The 14,972-nt window shown below is 50.1% G+C and overlaps 1 protein-coding gene across 11 annotated transcripts in view; it reads left to right on the forward strand.

Moving 5' to 3' along the window:
- ARHGAP22 (Rho GTPase activating protein 22) overlaps nucleotides 1–14,972 on the forward strand; it is a 225,663-nt gene that overhangs the window by 199,658 nt on the left and 11,033 nt on the right. For 10 of the 11 annotated variants that reach the window (XM_079137587.1, XM_079137584.1, XM_079137589.1 and 7 more), the window contains one exon: nucleotides 13,396–13,603. In XM_079137587.1, the coding sequence (XP_078993713.1) occupies nucleotides 13,396–13,603 (208 nt within the window). Of the gene's footprint in view, nucleotides 1–4,744; nucleotides 5,873–13,395; nucleotides 13,604–14,972 lie in introns of those variants that run through there. The other variant, XM_079137585.1, reaches the window with a different exon arrangement.

Raw genomic sequence — 14,972 nt, forward strand, 5'->3', positions numbered from 1 at the left:
GATTAACTAGCATCAGAATCATCCAGAGGAAGGCTTATAAAAATCAACTGCTGGTCCCACCCCCAGACTGGCTGACTCACCTAGGTGGAACCCTAGAATCTGTGTTGCTAACACATTCTCAGGTGTCACTGATGCTGGTCTGGGAACCACATTTTGAGAATCACTCTGTTGTTAGGAGGTAGTGAGTGCTATCAAAAAAGATAAATATACAATGGCAAGGGTGTGCCTAATGAGAGAGTGACTTTCGGACATTGGGACCTTCTTAAATTTTTAACTTCTTGTGCATCTTCTATTTTATTTTTTATTGGGATAAATTATTCACAACCTAAAACATACCATTTTAACAATGTTTAAATGTACATACAGTTCAGTACCATTGAGTGCATTCACAGTACTATGAAGCCATCATGAACATCCACCTTCAGAACATTTTCTTCATCTCAAATGGAAGCTCTGCACCTGTTAAACAATAACTCTTGCCAGGTGTGGTGGTGCACGCCTGTAATCCCAACGGCATAGGGGGCTGAGGCAGGAGGATTTCAAGTTCGAAGCCAGCCTCAGCAATGTAGCAGGACCCTGTCTCTAAATAAAACATATTAAAGGGCGGGGGGCGGTCTGGGGATGTGGCTCAGTGGTTAAGCACCCCTGGGTTCAATCCCCAATAGCAAAAACAAAAACAAAACAAAAAATTAACTCCCCGTTGCGTCCTTCCTCCATCTAACCCTTGGCAACCATCGTTCTGGTTTCTTTCTCTTGTGAATATGACTGCACATGTAAGTGGAATCATATAGTATTTGTTCTTTTGTGACTGGCATATTTCTGTTAGTCTAATGTCCTTAAGGTCCATCCATGTTGTAGCATGTGTCAGAATTTCCTTCCTTTTCAAGACTGAAGAATATTCCATTAAATGTTATCTAGTAGTTTGTTTATCCATGTGTCTGTTGGACTCCTGGGTTGCTTCCAACATTTGACTACTGGGCATAATGCTGCTATGAACACAGTATACAAATATCTCTTCTAGTCCCTGCTTTTAATTCTTTTGAGTGTATACCTAGAAGTGGGATTGCTGCTTCTGTTGAATTTTTAAAATAAATTTTTATTATTTTTAATTATTCATAATATTAGGGTTCATTTTCCTCTGTATAATTTTTTGAGGAACTGCCATACCACTTTCCACAGTGTCTGCATCATTTTATGTTCCCGCCAGCTGTGCACAAGGCTTCCAGTTTCTTCCAGTTTTCATTTTGATAGTAGCCATCCTTGTGGGTATTAAGTGGTGTCTCGTTGTTCAAGCAAGTGTTGTAAGAAGTGAGAGAGTGAGCCAGGAGGGTGTCTGGTGGAAGCCTGCCAGACAGAGGCCACGGCCCTGGCAGAAGCAGAACATCTGGTGTGGTCTGGAACCAGTGCAGAGGTGGCTAGGCTGGAGGGAGTGAGGGAGGGATGGGATGAGAACTGGATGGCTGAGGCCTCTTGGGCCCTGTCAAGACTTTGGTTTCTACTCTTGAGGAAAATGAGGAGAGGGGCATTGGAGGGCTTTGAGCTGAGGAATGTCAGGATCTGATATGTCGTTAAAGAGGATGTCTGTCTGCTGACCAGAGAGGTCCTAGAGGAAGCCGATGCATATTTGCAGTGATCCGGGCAAAAGAGATGCATGTTCTCACTGTGGTTGTGGGTGCTGAAAGTCATCAGATTTCAAATGTGTTTTGAAAGTAGGACTGATAAGATCCCCTGGATGTGGGTCTGAGATGGGGGCAGGCAAACACTGACTCAAGATGTCTGAGGGGGTGGCTGGAAGGACAGTGCCCCGTGACAGCAAGAGGGGAGATTGCCACAAGACCCTGGCTCTGTTTGGACACGTTCGAGTTTGAGGTGCCTGTGAGTCATTAAACCAGTGGAGACGCTGAGTGGGCAGCTGGGCTCAAGAGTTTGTGGATCCAGGGTGAGCGTTTGATAACTAGTGATGTGGCAACTGTCCCACCTATAGGCCCGCGGGCATTACCTGGCACAGCCCAGGAGCTGCTGGTCCCAGCCTTACAGGTGGCAGCACAGGGCTGGGTTAAAGGGGCAGTCCAGGGGTAAAGGGCAATCCTGGGGCAAGGGACCTAGATGAGGAATGGTGTCCCTGTTCAAAGCGACTTCTCTGTGCTGGGGAGGAGGAGGTCAGGCCAGACAGCAGGCATGCAGAGATCCTCAGAGGGGTGCTGCCCTAGCCAGGCTGTGTGTGCCCTCACACACATAGCTCTGGGCACTGTCCTCTGACTTCCAGGAGCCAACTTTGTTGCTCTCAGATTCCCCAGACATCAGCAGAGGAGGGAAAGGGGACAAAGGCAGCTCCCTGGGGCCATATGGCAGGACACCTGACAAAGGGAAAATTCCAGCCTTGGTCAGTTTGGAAGGACACAAAGCAACCCTGTTAAAATGGTCATCATTTGCTGGAATGATATCTCCAAGTGGAAGCCCTGGAGGCACAATCAAATTCAGAGTGAAAGGTCAATGGCCCCAGGCTAGGTTGGCCTGGTGGAATACCTAGTGGACCACTTCCTCCCAGTGCTGTTAGCTCCATATCCCAGTTCTGCTGGGAGACTCAAGAAGACAGTCTGGTTTCCAGTTTCTGTGAATGTGAATCAGCCAGGCCAGTGGGACTGCGACTGTGCATCACCTCACTAAACCAGCAGACGTAGCACTTGAGCCTGGTTCTGGTACACTGTCCATTCTAGTAGGCCCGTGGGGTTCACAGGCCAGATGGAGGAGATGTCCTCACAGCCTTGGACCTTGTCTAGGCTCAGAGAGAGACAGTGTATTCTCTTCTGGGTGGAGGGGTTGGTTCACAACACCCTTGAGCCAGTTCCCTGTGGTCCTCAAGGCTTCTCCCCTGCAAGAACCTCAAGAGCCTATGAGCTTGGGTCCCTGAAAAGAAATACATTCAGAAGAGGGAGGGAGCAGTGGTACAAGAGCTGGGTACTCTTGTCTGGGGTTTGATGTCCTCTGGAGAGGGCAGAGAGGACCACCCAGAGGGTTCAGTGACTCGCATGACAGCACACAGCGGATCTGGGAGCAGGAGCAATCTCCTACGGTGGAGCCTGTCCTAGGATGCTGTTTCCAGGCAGACCTCAGAGCACGGCAGTCTCTTGATGCAGTGTTAATGCGGGAGGGGAGGAATTAAGACTGAGGGCAGAGACTTTTCCTGAGGTACTGGACCCCAGACCAGCGCCTCTGAGATGAGGACCATCCAAGCTGAAGAGGTCATTTGTCACCAGGTTGCTTATGTGAGGGGACAGACCCTCGCTCTCAGCTCCTCAGCCATGCTCCAAGGGATCAGTTCCATGACACTCTGTGAACCCATCTCACTGCCCAGCACTGCCCCCAACGTACAGCAGGTGTGTGAGGGCCAGGGCTTCACCTGGAGCTCATCATGGCAGTGCCCATTAGTGCCTTCTGAATGGGCAGCAGCTGCAAACTTCCATCCACTGGGAGCCTAGGTTGGGATGGAGGGGAAACTGAGTTTCAGAGAGTTTCAGAGAAAGCAGGTTAGCGCTAGAGCCCCTCTACACACACCAGAGGGTTTCACCTGTTCCTGGAATAGGTAGGTACCTCTTCTGAGCCCTTGCACAGTTATTTTCAATGTGGGCAGGGCTGTTCAGATCCAGTGGGTCCCCTAGGTACCCCCAGGCTTTTCAAGACAGGACACTATGAACTGCCCTTTCCACCTTCCTGTTTCCCTGAAAGGAGAAAATTGAGTATTGCTCCACCCCCACCCCCATGACTTAGGAGGGCTTTAGCCTCCACCCCCACAGTTAGCATCAGGGCTGGGACTAGGAGCCTCATTGTCTTTGAGCACAGAATTTAAGGGAGCTTCAAAAAACTCTATAATCAAGATAAATATTTTGTAATATTTTTATAAATGAAAAGTAATACAAAAAAATCCATTGTATTAGGTTGATGTTGCTGCTCTTTGCCACTAATTTAGCAGCTTAAAATAACATAAAGTTATTCTTTTATAAATTTGGTGGTCAGAAGTCAGAACAGAGGTCTACGAGACTAAAATCTGGGTATGGGCAGGCCTGGGTTCTGAGGGCTGCAGGGGAGACTCTGTCCCTTGTCCTTTGTACCTTCTGTAACTTTCTGTGTCACTTGTCTGTAGCTTCACTGCTCCTGTGGTCTCACAGCTCAGGTCTCTGCTTCTGTCCTTACCTCCTTCTATTATGTAGTTCAATTTCCCTCTGCTTTCTTAGAAAGATCGTAGGGATTACAGTACCCCATCTAGACAATGCAGTATAACCTCCATCATTAACCTCATCACATCTCCATCATTAACCACATCACATTTCAGGAATTAGGACATGGACATCTTTGTGGGGGCCTTTATTCAACTGAACACTTCATGATAAACAAAAGATCCAAATCTGAAATAAAAATAGGCTGTATGGGTGGTGTAAGGATCAGGTGAGGGAGCCACTCAATTTCCAGGTTCACGTGAAGGGGCTGATTCTACCTTCATTTAACATTTGATTATTTGTTCATGAATTTTTTGCATTTTATTTTTCTTTTTTTGGTAGAGGTGCTCTACAACTGAGCTTCATCCCCAGCCCTCAGCCCTTTTTACTTTATTTTGAGACAGTCACACCAAGTTGCTGAGGCTTGCCTGGAACTTGCCATTCTCCTGCCTCAGCCTCTGAGTTGCTAGGGTTATAGGTGTGTGACATCTGCAGCCAGCTGCATTGACTTTTATTCTTAAAAATATTTATCTTGGTAACTGGGGTTTGGAGCACTCCTTACATTTTGCCTTCAGTGACTTCCCTCCTTGCTTCATCTTAGGCCAAGCCCTGCCTTATGAGCAAGAAGCAGGACCCTGTTCTGCATACCCAGCTTGAAGATGTGTGTGCCCGGGGCTCCCCTGAGTTCCTCCCTTGCAGTATTCTGCCCACAGCTCCCTGGTACCTCCATTCCTTCTGGCTGTTGTCACACAGCCAGCTTTGTTTCTCTGTCCACTTGCCCTCCTGGTTTAGGTCTGACACTGTATGCCCACCCTGGTCCTTATCCTCTCTAGACTCTCCCAGGTCCTTACACTTTGGAAATAGGAAGTTGGAAATTGTGATCTCTTCTAAGAATCCTACCTTGAGAGGATCATAGGCTTTGCAACAGGACAACTGAAGTATGAATGAAGATCTGTCAGCGACCAGTTACGTGACCTAAGCAAATCACAAAGTCTGAGCCTCAGCTGCTGCTTCTGTAAAATGGGGATGCTGATACATCTCAGAGGTGCTCAGGGAGGAAAGTAGGTCAAGTTCCTGGCACAGTGTTAACCTCTGGACAGAGTTTGGTGCCCAGGGAGCCCGCCCACTGAAGCGGGCAACCTAGCTTTAGGTCCAGCCTCAACACTCTCCTAGCTGAGTGACTCAGACCAGTTGCCTAACATTTCTGGACCTCGATTGCTTCACCTGGAACACCTGCCTCCCAGGCTGAAGCCTAAGTGGGTGCTCCCAAAGCAGGTCCTGAGAAAAGAGGAAGTGACCGATCATTGGGAGTCAAGGCGTTCCCGGGATGTCTAATAACTTGCAGCGCAAGGAAGAAGGGGTCGGCGTTTAGAAACTGGAGATCTTGCCCAGCTGACTCCAGGCGTGGCATACCAGGCACTCGCAAAACCCCGGCCCTCCCTCGCCCAAGGGTCGGAGCCCCGGGCGGCGCTGGCCGGGGCGGGCGGGCGGCGGGCAAGACGCTACCTGCGCGCGTGCCGGGCATTCCAGCCGCCGCTGCGCCGCCGCGCCCGGGCGCGCCATGGGCCTGATGCCGGCTGCGCGGGCCTTCTCCCGGTGCCGCGCCTGCCCGCGGCCGCCCTGCCGCCTGCCTGCCTGCTGCGCGCCCGCGGCCCCAGGTAGGGGCGGGACGGGGTGCGGGACTCCCGGGGGAAACGGTGTTTTGGGGGCCCCCGAGAGCGCCGCGCCTGCGTCTCGCGGGGTTTGGCGGGGAGCGGTGGGAGTATTGCTTGCCGCAGCGTACTGTTCCTGGAGGTGGGGGGACGAGTGTGTCCGAAGGAAGAGGCAGAGCTCGGGGTTCCCCTTCAAGACTCCTTTCAGGGGTGGGCGGCCTGCTTGTGGAGATGGGGAAAACGAGACTGGGAGAGGTGCCGGGACTTGCAAAAGATCCCTCCCCATCCTCCACTACCAAGGGGACCGAGTCTGAGGTAAGTTCCAGGCTGTAACCCCAAGCTCATTGCACACTCATCTGCCCTCCTGGGCCCCAGGAAGGCCATCACCGGGAGGAGAGAATCCTTTTGCACTGGAGTTCTCCCTACTCAGCTCAGGACAGCCTACTTCCACCCCTCATCCCACCCCACTTGCAAAATCAGCTAGCCTTTGGCTGTTTTTCCAGGCTTGGATGGGTTTCGGTAAGCAGGGAAGAGTTTTCAGCCTCAGGGCCTAGGTGGAATTAATGTTTACAACCTCTGGACTGGCAGTTCAGAGGCTGTTACTAGAGCAGGGCCTGTGGGAGTGACAGAGGGACGGTCAATTGAACAGTCAGGCCCTTTCTGAATGGACTGGGGGTGGGGGTGGATGCAGGGAGTGTGGCAGGTGTCAGGGAACCAAAGAGCAGGAAGGACTGGAACCATGAGAGACTGAATTTCTTGTTTGTGAATATCTGAAGAGAATTCTGGAATTGCCTCTTTGTTCCTCATTCCTGGCTGTGACCTTCCCTTCTGTTAGAAAGAGCCCAAAGCAGGCAGACTGGCCATTGCCACCCTGCCGACTCAGCTCAGGATCAGCTCCAAGAGGGAATCCCAGCAGCCTCCCTTTCCAGTGGAGACCTGGGGGCGGGACTCTGCCCAGTGCCTGCCTCTTGGAGTGGGCCCTTGAGGGATCAGAAGGAAGCCACCGGGCTTCTGTCTGCTGGTTTGGTATGCTCACCTGTGGCTGCTTGACCCCCAAGAAGTGGCAGAGACCAGAGCTCGGAGAGATTGGTTGAGGGCTGCATCCAAGGTGGCCCAGGATGGAGATTTGAGCCAACTGACAGGCAGGTCTGTGACTTCCTGCTCCTACTTCAGATTCTAGAAGAGAGGAGTACTTGAGGGACATGAGGCTCAGCTCTGCCAGGAGCAGCTGTCAGAGGAGGAGGCCTGACTCACTCTGAGCCTGCAGCAGGTTCATCAGGAGGAGAAGTAGCCTCTGCCAGCCTTCCTCCCCAGCAGCAGAGCCAGCAGTCTGTGAACAGTGTGGGCTGGGACCTCGAGGAACCTGCATGTTGGCTGGGTTTCCAGGGATCCAGCAAACCTACTGGAATTGGTTCTTGGCAAGGCTCCACTTCCAAGATGTGCCAGGCGGGCTGAGGGAGTTCAGCCTCACAGGGCCAGGTCCTGCCAGGCTCTGCCAGAGAGACCCTGGCAAGGGAAGAAGTGGGCAGGGCTGTGAGGGTGGGAGTGCTGGCCAGAAGCCTGAGTTCAGGATGCCTCCAGCAGGGGGACAGCTGGGAAGGAAGTGTCTAGGAAGATTTAGGTCAAATGAGGTCTCCCTCCTAGACTCTCCAGATGGCTGCCTTCCAGGGGTGGTAGGGGAGGGGTGACACACACTTGAAGCCTACACAGGCTCCCATGGGCACCCTGGGAATGTGGGGTCAGTCCAGGGACCTCAGGGCAGTCTGGTCTTCATAGCAGCTTCTGAAGACACGTGTGATCATCCCATTTTGTAGATGGGGTACTAAGGCCCAAGAAAATGGTCATTGTACTCCATAGTGGTTTAATCAGGATATACACCCAAACCAGAGCTGGTGCCAGACTCAGAATCTTTGTCTCTAGGGCCTTTGGCCTTGAACAGCTTGTGTCCCCACTCCCAATGTCTGGCAGTAGCTCAGCAGTTAGAGGGCCTCTGGACCCTTGAGGAACACCTGGCATTAGGGCCCCTCCTGCCCCCCACTCCCCACCCTGTTCCCTGGTCCTTGCCAGGGCTGGAGACTGCTGTGCTCCTAACCTTTTCTCCAACCATGTTCTCTCACCTCCAACCTTCTAACCCCAGGGGTCTTCTGTTATGTGCTGCCTCCCACCCTGGCTACCTCTTATTTATTCTCAGTCCTTGGTTCCAAAGTCACCTCTTCTTTGAAATCTCCGTTTAGAAGTAATCAGGACCCTATGACCTTCCCTTTCCTAGCTCTCTCTGTCCTGTTTTGGGGACAAGGAGAGTGGTCTGGAAGGCTTCATGGGGGAGGCGATGTTGTGCTGAGGTTAGAAGGGGCTGTCCCAGATGCAGAGTGCCAGGGCTGGTGCTGTATGAACAGTCCGGCTGGCCCGTGTTCTGCACCCTAGAGGCTGGTGGAGGCAAGCAGGGGCAGGGCCTTCCTGCCTGCCAAGTTAGACTTTATTCCGAGCACAGGAGCAGGCAGCAAAGCGTTTTCAGCAGAGGAGGTCATGGTGGAGTTTGTTTTCAGCCTTGGGGCAGGTCTCAAGCTCTTCAGTACAGTAGGCCCTCCTTGTCCACGGTTTTGCTTTCCACAGGCTCAAATACCTATTGTCAACTGCAGTCTGAAAATATTAAGTGGAAAATTCCAGAAATAAACAAATTTGTGAATTTTAGGTTATGCACCATTCTGAGTATCTTCTATGTCCTGAATTATCCCTTTGTCCAGAGTATCCACACCGTATACACAACCTACCTGTTAGTTCGTAGCCATTTTGGTTATCAGATCAACTATCATGGTATTGCAGTGCTTCTGTTCAAGTGACCCTTATTTAATAATGACCCCAAAGTGCAAAAGTAGTGTGATGCTGATAATTTGGATATTCACTTCCTTCAAGTGAAAAGGTCAAAGTACAATAAGATATTGGAGGTGGGGGGATGAGCCAGAGAGGGGAAGGGAGACCACATTCACATAATTTGTCTTACAGTATTTTGTTATAATTGTTCTATTTTTATTAGTTATTGTTAATGTCTTCATGTATCTAATTTATAAATTAAACTTCGTCATAGTTACGTATAAGAGAAAACAGTCTGCATAGTCTACGTAGGGTTTGCCATTGTCTGCTATTTCAGACGTCTATGAGAGTCATAGATAAGTAGGGATAACTGCACCAAGAACAGGTGAAGAAGTGATAGAAAGAAAGATAGACAGATGGATGCAAGGTATCCTGAGACAGGACATAAAGGGCAGGAAGAACTGGCTGAAGCCAAAAGAAGGCTGGATGGAGTTACCCAAGCTTTATGAGTCTATAGGGAGAATTTGGGAATTCTTTTTCTTAGTGTGTATTTTACTCAACTGTGTCCTTCAGTCACAGGTTCAGCTGAGCACAGGAGTTAGTATGGGGCTGGCCCTGTACAGTGTGTTTCCCCCTCCTGTGCCCAGGTCTCCTTAATTTCTGCAGTGGGGAGGGGGAGGTGGCCTTGGGTGGGGGACCAGGCAGAAAGAAGTGTTTTCATATCAGCTGTACTAATGGGGGACATGCTGCATAGGGCTGGCAGCATGAAAACAGACATTGAAGACACTTAGGTAGTGGGTAGAGCTGAACTGAAGGATACATGGGTGTAAGCTGGGAAGGAGGCAGGTGCCAAGGTGCATTGCCATGCTAGCCCCTGTCCTTCTCAGGAACTCTCTACTTGTGTGCATTTCCTCTGTATGTTCTCTGCCTGTTCATTTGAGATCTACCAGACTCCTCTTGTCATGACAGAAATGGCTTCCTATTTCCACCTGCTATAGGTCAGCACCCTTACCCCACTTATCCTGGTCCAAGGATTCCTGGGGGAAGTCTGTGCCCTGGAGCTCAGAGCAGCAGAGGTGAATGAATCCATGCAAAATAAGAGTGGAGCATAGGCTGAATAAGAGGCACTAAGGAACAGTGAAAGGGCAAGTGTGTATCCATCAAAAGGTGCCACTGAAACCTGCCAGTGTTGCCTGGTAGGAAACCATGCCTGGTGCCACCATATCTGTAGAGATTTTGTGAGAAACTGGAGGGCTTGGGATGCAACTTGGGTAGATCACTTGCCTGGCATGTGTGAGGCCCTGCATTCCATCCACAGCTCCACAAAGAAAAAAATAGAGAAAGAAGCTGGGAATTCAAATGTTTATGTGAAATCTCTTAATTGTAAATATATCTAATTTAAAAATATTTCAAGCATCTTAGGAAATAAGTGCATCTGAGAACTGGGCCCTAGGTGGGGTGAATGAGAACAGAGGCTCTGGGCCCCAGGACTAGCCCAGGCCACTCTAGGGCTGGGTGGACAGGCCAGGATGCTGTTAGCAGTGGGCCTTGGATCTCCCGGAATTGGCTTTTCCTGGCCCCCAAGCAGCCAGCAATGACCACCCTTATACCCAAGGCTATGGACTGGTCTTTTCCCCACCCTGGCAGATGGTGGGGGTGGGGGGCATCTGGACTCACCCACTAAGTCCCAGGAAGTGGCAGCTTTTCCTCCTTGCCAGCATTACCACCTCTGCCAGGGGCCTAGATGACCCATGTCCTTTGGACCTGTTCTGAGGAAACCGAGAAAGGAGGAGAGGAAGACTGGGCTGCTGGGAGGGTGTTGGTGGGTAGATACACAGTGTGGGTGATGTTCTTTGCTCCTGCAGCCAGACTGCCTGGGCTTGAACTTTGACCTGCCACATGCAGGGGAACTTGGGCATGTTCTTAAACCCCTCTGCCTCGCAGTTTGCTCCTGAGCAGTCAAGGTGATAGTGATAATCCCAAAGGTACCAAGCTCAGGAGGATTAGATGTTGACATGTGTACAGTGCTCAGAATAACACCTGGCGCCACAGCACCGTGCGCTAGTGACGTAAGAGCACCCCCTCACTCACATATTTCCTCCTGTGTGTGTGCGCACTTGCACACACAAACCCACATGCACACCACGTACGTGCATGTTCAGGTACATGAACACAAACCCAGATGCCATGAATATGCACACATAAGCATGCACACACGTGCACACACACACCATACATACATACTTCACCCTAAGCATTGATGGTATCCACCAGGTGCAGCCCACCTGGACATTTTTCAAGAAGGGAGGAATCTTTCCCCCTTAGTTCTTCATGTTTTGTCTTTGGATCAAGAAGGTTGAGGATCAACAGTTGCTGAGTCCTGTTGTGTGCCAGGCACCACTGTATTAGGATGGAGGTATCTTTGTGTGTGTGTGTGTGTGTGCGTGTATGTGTGTTTTGCTGGGATGGGATACAGGGCCTTCTGTGTGCTAGGCAGGCACTCTACCACTGAGCTGCATCTCCAACCCAGGGACTACGAATCTTATTTCAAAACAGCCCTTGCAGAGGGGAGGGAAGTAGGCTGTCAGAGGACCAGTTGAATCCTTCAGCTAGCTGGCTCACCACCCAACTTCTGAGAAGACACATGCCTGGACAGAATGGTGCTTTGGCATCATGCCCCTGGCACAACCCCAAAGCTGCCCCACAGGGAAGGTTTCTGCATTGTGGATGTGAATAATATCAGGAACTCCAAAGACCTTGTAGCGCTTAGGGCTGAGAGAAGTCAGTTTCTCCTGCTACTCAGTGGCGGGGTAGAGAGCTTTCCAGCTCTCAGTTCCTTCCACTCTTTGCCTGGCTACCAGGGACCTCTTAGTTGTGTATTTACTTGTCATGGGTTTTCTATGAGAAGTTCCTCTGCCTTCTTCCTCTCTCATCCTTCTTCTGTCCTTCATTTGTTGTCTTATCCTGTATTTAAATCTTTTCTTTCCAGTTTGTGTGTGTGTGTGTGTGTGTGTGTGTGTGTGTGTTTAAGCAAATATTGAAGTACAGCATACTTAAAAATATACAAATCATAGTAGTGTGCAGTGCTTTTCTCAAAGTGAACACAACTGGGTTAACAGTGCCAGGTCCAGAAACAGCATTACCAGCCCCCAAAAGTCCTCAGGTGCCTTCTGGTCATTGACCCACTGATAGCCATGTGCTGACCAGACAGCACTGATTCATTTTTAAACTTCATATAAATTGCAGTATATACTCTGGGCCTGACTTCATTTGCTTTCTAATGTGCTTTGTTTTTTAATTTTTAAAAGTTTTTCATAAGTACAACTAAAATATAACTGAGCATCTTCTTAACCCTTTTAAAAATATAGCTTAGTGGCATTAAATACATCAACAGGGTTGTGCAGCCATCCCCACCATCCATCTCCAGAATCTTTTCATCTTGCCAGCCGGAAACACTATACTCACCAGACACTGACTCCCCATATCCCACCCCTGGCATCCCCATTCCACTTCCTAACCCTATACCCTCGTGTAAGGGGCAAAGGGGAATCATATGCTATCTCTCCTTCTGTGATTAGCTTTCTTTGCATAACATTCTCAAGGTTCATCTGTGATGCAGCATGTGTCAGAATTTCCTTTTTAAGGCTAAAATATGATCCATGTTATGTATATGTCCTTTTTCATTCCTTCATCTATTGAGGGAACCCTGACTTGCTTCCACATTTCAGTTCTCTGAAGAGTGCTGCAATTCACGCAGGTGTGCAAGTCTCAGATCCTGCTTTCAGTTCTTTGTAGTATATACCCAGAAGAATTGCTGGCATGTATGGTGCAGTAATTCTTTTTTAAATTTAGTTTGTGTGTGTGGTGCTGGTGATTGAACAGGGGGACTCTACCACTGAGCTATATTCTCAGACCTTATTAAAAAAGATATATATATATATTTTTTTTTTTTTTTTTTTTTTTTAATTTTGAAACAGGGTCTCCTAAGGTGACCCATGCTGACCTCAAACTTGTGATCCTCCTGCCTCAGCCTCCCAAGTAGCTGGGATTACACGCCTGCACCACAATTCCTGGCTATTTTTAATTTTTTGAGGAGCACCACACTGTTGTTCCTAGTGGCTACACCATTTTATGATCCCATCAGCAGTGCATAACATCTTTTTGCACATCTTTGCCAACACTTTATTTTCTGTGCTTTGACAGTAGCTGTCCTAATGCAGGTGAGATGGTGGCTCGTGGTTTTGATTTGCATTCCCCTAACAATTAGTGATATTGAGTTGTGATTCTGGTTTTCACATAGTGTGCTGTCTGTTTGGTCTACTGAGCTATTCTCGTTCATTCTCACTGCTGCACGGTGTCCTGTGAGAATCCTCCGAGAGCTCTCTTCTCGTTCTGTTGGTGGGTGTTGGATGGCTTCCCATTTGGATTGACTGGAAAACCAGTCCATAAAATGGATCATGCAAGCTCGCTCAAGGTCATTCGCTCCTAGCCTGGATGAACTGCATGAACTAGGCCACATTCCTGCTGCTTCCTCCTGCTCCTTGTCCCAGCAGCCTCAGGCCCGGTCTCCTTGTGTGTCTTCCCAGTGTCTAATTTGTTTAGTCAGGAGGATCCTCCTTTGGCCCTAAAGGTACCATACCTGTTCTCTATTGTCCCAAGCACTCTGCCCACAGCGTAGTGGTAGACAGAGTGTGTGACCAGCACTTCTCTGTGTTCAGGGATCTTTGGGCAGCGCCTGGAGGACACAGTCCACCATGAGCGGAAGTATGGCCCCCGCCTGGCCCCTCTGCTGGTGGAGCAGTGTGTGGACTTCATCCGGGAACGTGGGCTCACCGAGGAAGGGCTCTTCCGAATGCCAGGCCAGGCCAACCTGGTGAGGGATCTGCAGGATTCCTTCGACTGTGGAGAGAAGCCACTGTTTGACAGGTGAGCATTGGTGGTCCGGGGAGGTGCAGCTGGAGGCATTGTCCAGCTCTCCTGCAGGGGCTCCTCCTCAGGCACCAACTCCACTGTGCAGGGGTTAGCCAGTACCCAGGAAGCCTGGCAACAGGATGGCAGGTGGGCTAGTTGCCCATGCTGGCATTTGTATACTCAGCCAGCCCTCCATGGGGGCAGAGCATAGGGCATAGAATCCCTCCAGCAGCCTTGAGCCTCCTCTCTGGGATGGATGCCACAAACAAGGTCCCCCACATCCATTTGGGCTGCTTCCACTGATCATAAACCTGACCCAGGCAGAAGCAAAGAAGGGCCTCTGCTGGCTGACAGGCTAGAATAGTTTAGTCACAGATGCATCCACGACTCCAGGCTTGCTGCAGGCTGTGCCTTTTCTGGGTGATTCACTCTAGGTTCCGTCAGTGGCAAGATGGTATAGCAGCTCCATCCCACCCTCACTCAGGTTTCAGGCCTAGGGGAGCCAGTCTCCTGTACCCCCCCTCAGTCTGACCCCATATTAACCTATCACTGGGACTTACCCACATCCTAGGTGCCACTTCCTAGGTGTAGGCAACTGCATTCATAGCCCAGAAACTGAGAATGAGGGAGGTGTGTCTTGCCTCACCCCAGAGATGTCTGGGGGCTGCCCTCTCCCTGATAGGATCTCACCCATTTGGGGGCAGTTTTTCATAGAAAGTTCGTACATCAAGCCAACTCAGGTCTCCATGGAGCTTCTGCCCCTTCTTAGATCTGCCCTCAAGACTTGGCCCCTCTGCTTCAGGAAAGGCCCAGGGATACTTACAGGCAGCCCTGACCTTTCCAAGTTGTCTTCTCTTGGAGTAGAATGCCCTCATCCCTCCAGCTTCTGCCCAAGTCCATTACCACAGGCAGAAGTTTTGTCAGTTCCTTTCTTTAGATGTGGAGCCCAGAACTGACCACTGTTCCCTACTGTCTGTGCCAGGGGGGCACAATGGTCCATTCCCCTTGAGCCTTGTGAAGTTCCATCCCATTTTTTGGTACCAGGAATTAGACTCAGGGGCACTTAACTACTGAGCTGACTCTTAATGAGCTTGTGGTTCATTTTGAACCTCTACCAGCCAGGCCTCTTCTGTCCTATGCAGCCTGGTCTCAGGGTTAGAGATTGCTTCAAATGAATGCTGCATAGGTAGAGCCTGGGAACTGGATTTTAGAAGCTCCCCAGGATCAGATGGACTGTCCTAGTGCTTGATAATACCAAAAGATTTTCTGTGAATGCAAATCAAATCTCCCTATTCCCCTACTCAAACTTCACTGGGGCTTACTGGCATGGCCCCAGACCTTCCTCACTTCGCCTACCCTGCATGTCTCCATCTCAGCACAGTGC

The sequence above is a fragment of the Sciurus vulgaris genome (assembly GCF_902686455.1).
Source record: "Sciurus vulgaris genome assembly, chromosome: 4".
NCBI classification, from domain to species: Eukaryota; Metazoa; Chordata; class Mammalia; order Rodentia; family Sciuridae; genus Sciurus; species Sciurus vulgaris.